We start from the raw sequence: 10,374 nt of genomic DNA on the forward strand, positions 1-10,374 counted from the left end.
TAGTAGTGAGACCCTGAACATCCTGTAGACCCTTTCCTAACACACACACATACAAAAACAAAACAGGCTGAAAGTAAGTACATAAACACCTGGTTCTCTGTGATGGACTCTGACAGCGAGAGCTGAGCCACAAAGAACCAAACACATAGGATCAGAGCAGTGCCAGAGCCTGCCAGGCATGCATGCCTGGAGTCCCAGCACTGAGGAGGCCTAGGAGCAAGGACCCAGGTGGAGCCCAGCCTGTACAACTTAGCCACTACATGGAATCTTGTGTCACAGTAAACACTGTGGCTAGGCGGGGAGAGTGGCATAGTGTAAGGCCCTCTGTTCCAGGTTCCTTCACAGTCACTAGAAAATGCCTGCAGAAGCCCCATTGCCTAAAGGCCCAGAATGACTGCGGGGTGTCCGTGCCCATGACCCAGGTCTTTGCACATGGCCCTCACTTACATCTGTGTGTATCTGGGAGTGTGCCCATAGCTGATGGCGTGCACCTTGTGCTGCCACCCATGGTTGGGGGCCTGGTTTATAATTACAGTGTAAAACATGTAGAAAGTTAAATTATTCTACTCACAATCACTCATATTTCACATTCAATCATCAGTTTAATTTTCCCCAATACTCCTGTCTGCGTGCTTTTGCTAAGAAAACCTGCAGAGTTTCACTGCCTGTGTTTCTGACCTTCTGTAGACCTTGGTTTGCTGTACAGGCCCTTGAAGCAAGGCCTACTTATGTCAGCCTGTGGAATGCTTTGGGTTATTTGGGCTGAGGACTCAGCAGAGTAAACAGGACAGCTGCTTAAGGCTGCCACAGGTAGCAAAGCCTCTGTTCACTGTGCTCAGGCTGAGACCAGATGGGCAGCTTCACTAAGAAAGTTTCGTTCGCTAAGGACTCTGGGAGCTGGAAGCCCACAGGCACGTGCCCCAGACCTGGCTGCTCCTTGGGCTGTGCCCTTCAGCCCGCAGATAGCTGCATGCTTCCTGTGTCCCCAGGCCATCCTTCCTCGGACATGGGCTTACATCCCTATATCTTATTCCTGTCTTCTTACTCCTCTCCTCATGGTGTCACTTCACCTTGGTCACCCCCAAAGGCCTGGTCTCCAAATGCTGGGTTAGGATTTCAACACCAACAGGCAGGAGGACACCCTTCCCCTGCTCTGTGGGAGCATGCCGTGAAAACTTAGCCTCTTGAAGCCTGAGGTTCTCATTCTAAGGAAAAATAAAATCTATCTCCTTGTGCTTTTACAAGAATCGAAGAGCCTTTGTGAACAAAGCTTTCCGCTTCCTGCCTGCACAGTGCAGTACGTTGTAAACATTGTAGACCCCATTACTTCCCATCCTTCACTCTACCTTCTGTTCTCCTCTGTCTGTTCTTCCTTTTCCTCCCATTGCCCAAACCCGTGTCCTGATCTGTAGAAGAGAGAGAGAGAGAGAGAGAGAGAGAGAGAGAGAGAGAGAGAGAAACCCTTCTCCACACTAGGACATAAATGGGCTGCTCTGCGCTTCGACTGTCTGCTGTGGAGTGTGGCTGGAGAGTGTAGCACCTGCCGAGAGCGTCACAGCCCTGCCTTTCTGCTATAATTAGTCACCTGTGAAAGGTTTTAAATAAGCATTGATGCCTTGTTCCAGATACCGCAGCGGTGCCTCGGTTCACAAACTTACTTCATCCTTCTTAAAAAAGATGGCCACCGTCGTGTTCCTCAGTGGTGAGCCCGGGCAGCGCTGTATGGGAGATCTTTGGTCCCTGGTGGTATCTATTTGAAAATAGCAACAGTGTCATTCTGTGACAGCTAGTTGTTCAATTGAGCCATTAAATATTTTTTAAAAGTCTCGGGAACAGTACCCCAAGTTAACAGTAATAATAAATTCTGTGTCTCGCCAGGAGAATGAATACACTTTGTTTCATAAACCCCCATTTCTCCTGCCTGTTTTTCAGTGTATGGGTGCATTTTCAAAACAAGAAAAAAGGGACGGACATACCCCTTTCTTTCTCACCTTCTCTTTTTTTTTGTTTGTTTGTTTGTTTTGTTTTGTTTTTGTATTGGGAATCGAACTCATGACCTCACACTTGCCAGGAAGGTGCTGTGCCACTGAGCTACCTCTTGGCTTAAGAAAAGATAATGAAAGATTATGGACATAGGCAAGGAAGAACAGAAAGTACTCAGGGAGAAAGTGAATATCGCAGTAAGTGTGGAACTCCCTAGGAGGGTAAGAAGTGTGGATGTATAGTTTTTAATGCAAAGGAGTTTTCTCTACACTGCAGACCAACAAGTGTGAGGCTAATCCTACGTAGTTTCTAAAAGTGGAGTTTCGAATGCTCAGGTAATGAGGACCCCTGACAGGCAGCGTGAGTTCATTAGGATGGCTTCCAGGCCTCGCGGTGCCCAGCTGAGTTCCCTGCACTCCGGGCGGTTGAAACAGGCAGATCTCAATTTTGACCCCAGCTGGGCAACTTGGTGAGACCCTGTCTCAAAGTAAAAAAACAAAAGACTGAGAATATAATGTAACTAAGACTGTGGATTCAAAAAGAATTACTTCCTGTCTGCTAGACTATCCTCGGAGTCATAAAACCAGGAAAACGATCTGTACCTGAACTTGGGCAAACAGCCAGTTACCTGTTCTAAAGTGTCCCTGAGACTAAAGAGAAACCGAGTCTAGAACCCAAGCACTGGTTGGGACTCACAGCTGCCTGACCTGCGTAAGGGGCGGAGCGCACGGATCGATGTTTATGAAACACGGCCTTCCCTTAGCCGGGCTTGTGATTAGATGTTGATCTTAGGTCTCAATACCAAGGCGCGAGTAATGCATTTTCTGATTGAGAGAGACAATTAGAGAGGGAGGGAATGTGCAGCTCTTGGAAAGATGCGCCGCATGCCAAAAGGTGGGGGGTGGCAAGGACAGGAGTGGCCCACAGGATGCTGAGCCCTGAGGGGGGGACGAGTGCACCTGCGAGCAGGCGTCAGTGTGACCAGGCAGTGTATGTGTGTCCCCACAGTCCTACTTCCTGCTGTTGTGAAGGACTGGGGGACTCGGATGAGGTGAGCCTGTGGCTGCTGCTGTCCACCAGGACACCCGGGCATGCTCACTGGCCTCACTGAGCACGTGTGCAGGGTGACAAGCCCAGCCAGAGCTGGTGGGGGCCAGTGGACTGGCGAGAGAGCTGGCCCTGGGTGTCACAGGAGCATGGGGAGGCGCAGAGGGGAGGACGCCGGTTTTTGTTTTGTTTTTGTTTTTGTTTTTTGTTTGTTTGTTTGTTTGTTTGTTTGTTTGTTTTGCAAAATGCGAACAGCCCTGGGCAGAGCTGGGGGTGCAGGAGGAGCTGGGCAGGGAAACAGCAGTTGGGTCAGCTAGGGCTGGGTGCACCCATGTCCCCAAGGGGCCCTAGGAACCACGTCATCTACACCAGTGCCCATGTGGCCCCACCACTACCCAGCTCCCTCCCATCCCACTCAGACACCAGCGGGCACCAGACTCACTGAGGACTCACTTTGGGGAAAGGGGTTCCTTTTCTAAATAGCATAGAAAGGGTCAAGAAGAAGTCTGGGGGAGAGCCCGGGACCAAGGCTGTGCCCTACCAGTGTGTTCCTTATTCTTAGCGCATCTTTATAAAAGCGAGAGGCCCCTTCCCATGCCTCCTTGCCGGAGGTTGTGAAGGTTTTCACTGTCTTCAGGGTGGGCCCCGGCTGGTCAGGCTGGGAGTGTAGAGCGCATTTCTGCAAGGCCCCTTCTGTTTCTTTTCTCTTTCTTTGTTGCTGGGGATTGAACCCAGGCCCTTATGCGTGTGAGGCGAGAGCCCTACAGCTGAGCCATGTCTCCAGCCCCACCTCTGTTTCTTGAGGGAGATTGTGAAAAATGGTGACATGGTAGAGTGCTTGTCCCACGTGTACAGGCTCTGGGTGCAGGCCCCGCACTGCGTGCATGTCCTCCCCTCCCTCCCTCCCTCCCTCCCTCCCTCTGTCCATCTATCTGTGTGTCTGTCTTTATATATGAAGAAAAAAAAAATAGTCTCAAAATAGGAGACTTTGGTAGAGCCCCATATACCAACATTTCTTTTTTGGAAGGGTGGTGAAGTAGAAATTCCAAAATGTTCCTAAACCTTAAAACAGATGACTGATAGAAGCTTGTAGTAGTAGTAGCATGGCGTTTCTCCTCCTGCCCTTTTCCTCCGCTCCCCCCTCATTTTCCATGTCTCCACTGCAGGAACCCCAGGGCCACGGACATGCTGAGCAGTGGCTGTACCCCGAGCCGCACCCCCAGCCTCTCATATCTCTGCGCTGCTTTCTCCCTGAAGTCTTGTCTAGGGAGAGACGCTCCGCCTGGGCATGTGCAGCCCCGGGGTTCGCCTCCCTGATAGCCCTGCTCACCCTGCGCTGGCTGCTCCCTGGCAGCCCGGAGGAGCCCTTGAGTGTGCTGAGCCATTCTCCCGGCCCGCAAGTGACAACCAGCCCATAGCTAGTTGATTTCTGATCATTTCCAGTAAGTGCTTTACCATCAGTAGACACCTTGAACAGCTTGGAGTTCTCAGAAGTGTCAGCCTAGTTGTCAGTGTCAGGACGTATCCCCGGGCAACGCATATTTAGTTACCTGGCCTTAGATTTAGCCTAATCCACCTATCCTGGCTTCAGCCCTGCTGCGCTCCCAGGACGCCTCGGCTGTAGGAACAGCTTGGCGGTGCATCTGCAAGTCAGTGTAGCTCCCTGCTTCATTGCTTACGTGGCCTCCACTGAGTTCCTGGAGCCAGTTCTTCCTTTCCTCAGCTGTCCACTGGGGTTGGTAATATAGGGTCACAGGGCGACAAGCGTGTCCAGGACCTGTGCAGTGCTGACGCTTTGTGAACTACACACGGGTACAGGATGGTGTCTCCTTCATTGTCACTGTCACCGTCCCGACCGTGACACTGCTGTAAGGCTCACCGCTCCTTGTCTTCTAACAAAGCAGGGGCCGTACCTTCTCTGCTCCCCTCCAGTGCCCCCAGCCCAGCAGTTTCACACATAACCGGAGCTCCCCCCTTTGTCACTAATGACAGATGGGGAGTGCTGGTGGCAGTGGCCGTGAGCCGCCTGGGTGCCTGCTCTGCAGCCCACCTATCTCAGCCCAGTTCCCTCCAGAGCGAAATGCAGAGGAAGGCGAGGAGCAGAGCCAGGGTGACCATGCAGGGAGTGCCCAGGCCAGGAGGGACCCACTCAGCTCGCAGCCAGCTCTTCCACCTCACAGAGAAGCGTGAGACAGCTGCATCTCAGCGTGGCCGGAGGGAGCGTACCTGGGCTCCCTGGGCCAAGAGGGGTTGTTAGAAGGCAGATTTTTAATTTACTATTTTCATCTGTCACAGCCATCTGGGGAGTTAGCTGTTCAGTCTGAGGACCCTTAGCCAAGTGCTTATAAATTATCAATGCAGGGCTGGGGCTGAAAGAGGTTTTAAAGTAAGGTAATGACAGGCAGAGAAAGCAGAAGGATGTCCACTACAAATAGGAAGAGTAAGGACAGCCTCAGGCACGATGACAGTTCCTGGAATCCCAGAAGGCTGAGGCAGGAGGGTCACAAGTTTGAAGCCAGCCTGAGCAATTTAGGGGGACTCTGTCTCAAAATACAGCAGGAGAGCGCTAAGGATATAGCTCAGAGGCAAGACTGAGGCCCTGGGCTTGATCTCCAGTACCAACAGGGGGAAATAGAAGAATAACCGGCCACGTAGTAAGCAGCTCCTTGAGGCTGTACATGTAAGATAAGGAAAGTGAAGGAAGCATTTGCCTGCCTTCCTTAGCCCTCCCGGCTGCCAGCCCAGGGAGACCCGCGCTCTGCTCTAAAAGAATTTGCATAGCGGTGCCCTTTCTCCACATCATTGCACTTACCCAAACACACCACAGGAGGGCAGCACAGGCCTGCTTGACTTAAACCAAACTACATACAGTAGTGTCAAAATACAGGCCTAAATTCCCACCCAGAAAAGCTATTGGAAAAACCAAAAGGAGCAAAGATTTAAAAAAGACCAAAAAAAAAAAAAAAAAAAGACAAAGGAATGCATCCCTTAAGACTCTGAGTTTCTACAAAAGCGAATCATTGGAGCTAATGAAGCTGCAAAATGGAAGTTAAAGGAGAAAAAAACAAATACGAAAAAACAATTACTTGAAAGATTTTACTGATCCAATCATCAGAAGAATAGCTGCTTAACAGGAATCAGATTATTTGGTTCTCATTAATAATAAGTAGTTAATAGGTTACTCTTCCACAGAAACCGCTGTAGAAAGGCTCCCTGCAGGACTGACTTTTCTCTTGAACAACCTCAAATCACACCTGCCTTGTGTTCTACTTTGCCTCAACTTTCAGTCTCTTTCCCAATGTTTTGCATAAATGCTGTCTTCTGAACAGCAGCCTTATAAACTTTGGTATTGCAGAGTTATTTAGGCAGGTCTTGTTATAACACTTTGCTTTAGAACAAGTGGTGCCTACTAAGTTCACAATCTGTGGTAGTTTGGCTTACCTTTTACCTACATGACACATAGAGAAAGGGATTTACTAAGCACGTACATAGTCAAAGCAGTTAGCAAAAGAAGCACTTCAGTTAAGAATGATTTTCGAGCATAACTGACTTTAATGTGTTTGCAATGATGTCTTTTCTAGCCAGCGTTTTGAATGATTCTCATATGCTCAGTCTGATGTCGATAAACAAACTGAGCTTTGCTTTATTTGGAGGGCTGAGCATGCAGGTTCCCGAGGGACAGATAGGTCACCTGGGGAGCAACCCTTGCATGTACTCCCACCAGCAAGCACCTCGCTAAGTCGAGATGGGTCCTAGGATACTGCGTTAACATGGCTAGCGCAGGCCCGAGCACCATTCCCCTGCAGTCGGGCTAGCTCTGGCTTCTAGTCTAACTCATGAACAATTGACTATTGAATAAAGATGCTAATGTTCCAGCTAGCAATTCTTGTTTTCTCTACATAAAATGAATTTTCAGAAAAGTCACTTCAGAGGACTCCCTTGTCCACTGTCCTTCCCTTAATCAGGGAGAAGAATGTATGCATGCCTTTCTCAAGGGGACTGTGTCCGTGTGTCCTGACCAGCAAGGACATACTGCTTATCAGAGTAGGTTCCACTTGGCATAACGGATCCCTGTGCTAAGCAAATAGCTACCAGCGTATTCATATTCAGAACATGAGCATCCTACACTAATAAATCCTTTGTTGTGAGAAATAGCAAAATACCATAAATGAATGGCTATGTCCTAATGTATTTGAGAAATCTCGCTACTAATTGTGTGTCACTAACACTTTAATGACGAAAGGAGCCCGCCCTTCCCATTGGCATCGCTCAGGGTCAGGCCGTTTCTGTGTGAATGCATTCCTCACTAAATCTCGCAGGCAGCTGCCTCAGTTCTGTTACTAACACCATGCGCTGTCTTCGCGTTGTATACATGTCTAATTTATCAGTTTCTTGTAGATTGTCAGCAGCCTGCTGCCTCCGTACCGCCACAGTGCTCACAACTAGCCAGGAGGCCAGACTGCCCGCCCGTCAGGTAAATGCACCTCCTCCCCTCCTGGCTGCATGCGGCCTGTGCCCCCGCTCCCCTCCCCGCATGTGGCGCCTGTACTCCATTCCGTCCCACTGCGTATGATTTACGGGGGCTGCAGAAGCCATGGGCTCCCCACAAGCATGCTGCCCTGGAGCCAGGTCTCACCGCCTCCTCCCTTCTGCAAGGTGTGGAGCTTCCGACCTTCCACACTGGGCTCGGGAGGACATCTGTCCCACTCTCCTGTTCCTCTTTTTGCCCTTAAATGTGTTTCTCAGGCAAACAATGAATGAGGTGTGTGGTAATGGGACATGTCACAAGTGTCTTTTTTTCCTCCACTCAAGCACTCTGAAAGCTGAATTTGAGGGGTGGGGCAAAACCTTGTCATTTACATTCAGAAATAAACATTGGCAGCCTGAGTCCCTTAGGGGAGATGAACTGGAGAATTTGCAATGACCCAGACCAGAGGAGTTTGCCTGGCTAGCTTGCTCCTGGATTGGATGTGCCCGCTGCTCGTTGCCTGGAGCAAGAGCTGCCCGGGGTCGGGTTGCCAGGTGTCAGCTGCAAGAGTCCCGCTCCACGGGTCCCCTTCACCTCCATTGGACTATGCAGTGCAATGCTGAAGACTTGGGAGTGGTCCCTCCCAAGGCCAGGGCAGGGAACTGGGACAGACCAGGGCCAGGTATTGGAGAAGCATCCTATGAATGAGTGCACACTTTCTGGAGTCTGAGGCTCGGGTGTGGGTCCCATGTCCAGCACCCCCTAGCTGTGAGCATGCAGAGTTGCTCCTGCTGACAAAGGTTCTTCTAGAATCTTCCCTAGAAAGCAGGATGAGTGGGTAGAGCAGGAGGTCTGCCAGGCTGCCTGTTGTCAGCACTGATAACAGCCCTGTCACCTAACCGCCCTCGAGACAAAGATCTGCCTTCTCTTTCATAACCTTCCTGCTTTGCCCGAGCCTGGGCTGGAGCAGCCCACTCCTCCAGATGTTGAGGCAAGATAGAACCCAGAAAGGCTGCCAAGGAAATGTTTTAGCTTCATGACATCTGACCTACAGGGAAGGTTCACATTTTTAAAATTTATAATACTAAAAGGCACACTGCCGCTAATCCCCCTCAGAATATTGCCCACCGCCTCGAGCACACTTAGCCCGTCATTCCTGCTGCTTTCAGAAACACCTCTGAACATCTCCTTTCCTTGGTGGCTTTGTGAGGTGTGATCAAAAATCTAGTGAATGCGGCTGCCGAGTACTGTCCAAGCCAAAGGCAGCCTCATCTGCATGTTGCCACCCACCCTGTCCACCAGACTGCCGCTGTGCAACCTCTAGCTCCTCCCCAAAGTCACAGTGACCCGAAAGGGAAGCATTCTGAAAGATTCAGGACCTTGAGGCAACCAGGACAGTGCAACTGAAGGCTCTCGCCGATCTTCCAGAGCCACTTCAGAAAGTGGCAAGAAGGGTGGGATGAGTATGTTCAGAGCAGAAGTGAGTACTTTTAGGGGGGCAGTGGCAAGTATTTTTTTTTACTGTATTTCATTTATTTAAAGAAATGCAAGTGAAGGCTGACGAGATAGCTTAATGGACTGAGCACCTGCTTAGGAAGCGCAAGGACCTGGGTTTGATCCCTGGCACCACATGCCACACTGGCCCCACCCCTGGGCATACTGAGCTGGCCACCGAGACCAGGCATGGTGATGCACACCTGTAATCCCAGAGCTGGGGAGGTGGAAAACAGGAGGATCACTATGAAGCTGAGCTGTGCAGTGAGATGCTATACCAAATATATAAAATAACAATAATAAATGTAAGCACTCACTGTATTTTTTTTATGACATTGTGTAATTTTAGCTTGCTTTTTTCTTTTTAATTTGATACAGGGTTTCACTACACAGTTCAGACTCATAGTGATCCACTTGTCTCAGCCTCTCCAGTGCTGGGATGACAGACATGCTCCACCGGTCTGGCACAGAGCACCTGGGGTTCCAGGGCCAGCATGGCATGCAGTACTGGGGATCAAACTTGGGTCCTTGTGCCTGCCAGGCAGGTGCTTAGACCACCAAGCTATCTCCCTGGCCCTTGCTTTTCTTTTGAAAAGCTCAACTAAACAGTTGCATGCTCCAGGTCCTTCTCTTTTGAGATCCTGGAATTCAGACTGCTTGCTGCCTCCACAGGGATGATCTGCTTGAAGGAAAGCAGTTTAGTCAGCATGGTGACACAGGCCTGCTCATGGCCGCAGCGCTTTGGGAGGCTGAGGCAAGGGGACTGTAAATTCCAACCAGCCTGGACAGTTTAGCACATCTTGTCTCAAAATTAAAAAATAAGCCTGTAATCTCAGCACCCCGGAGGCTGAGGCAGGAGGATCGTTGTGAGTGTGATGCCTGCCTGGCCTGCAAAGTGAGCTGAAGGGCAGCCTGAACTGCATAGCAAGATTCTGTCAAAAGAAAGAAAGAAAGAAGCAAGTGGTGTGGGCGTAGCTCAGTGGCAAGGCTCTGGGTAGGGAATAAAAGGCAGCAAGTTCATGAATTACAAATTTAGTTACATTTACAGGACCCACTACCCATATAGTCCACCCACAGAACTGAGTAAGTACAGTGGAAAGACTGGCCAGGGTCCTTTCCAAAGGTGCTCGGAATTCGGGCCCTCGCTGCCCTTCGGCTCCCTGCTGGAGGAGAGCACAGAGACCGGAGAAGTCCCACCATGTGCTCCACAGGGTGACTGTCCCACAGGCTGCCTGCTGCAGCTCCCCAAGGGTGACCATTCTTACTCCCTGGTAAAGCACCTGCCTATAGTCCCACCTAACACCGAGCTGCACGGAGCCAGGCAGGCGTCCAAGGAGGAGCAGATCCGCCCTTCTGCACCCGGGAGGAGTGAAGTGATAGAC

At 50.4% G+C, this 10,374-nt stretch overlaps 1 protein-coding gene across 6 annotated transcripts in view; it reads left to right on the plus strand.

Annotated features, from left to right (window-relative positions):
- The window catches only part of Bicd1 (BICD cargo adaptor 1), a 240,672-nt gene that overhangs the window by 221,989 nt on the left and 8,309 nt on the right, over positions 1–10,374 (plus strand). For 3 of the 6 annotated variants that reach the window (XM_004632224.2, XM_023716293.1, XM_023716295.1), the window contains one exon: positions 7,429–7,504. The exons of 2 other annotated variants lie outside the window; for them this stretch is intronic. In XM_004632224.2, coding sequence (XP_004632281.1) covers positions 7,429–7,504 — 76 coding nt within the window. Of the gene's footprint in view, positions 1–7,418; positions 7,505–10,374 lie in introns of all 6 variants that reach the window. One more of the 6 variants, XM_023716294.1, reaches the window with a different exon arrangement.

This window comes from Octodon degus, unplaced genomic scaffold, assembly GCF_000260255.1.
Source record: "Octodon degus isolate 3935 unplaced genomic scaffold, OctDeg1.0 scaffold00047, whole genome shotgun sequence".
NCBI classification, from domain to species: Eukaryota; Metazoa; Chordata; class Mammalia; order Rodentia; family Octodontidae; genus Octodon; species Octodon degus.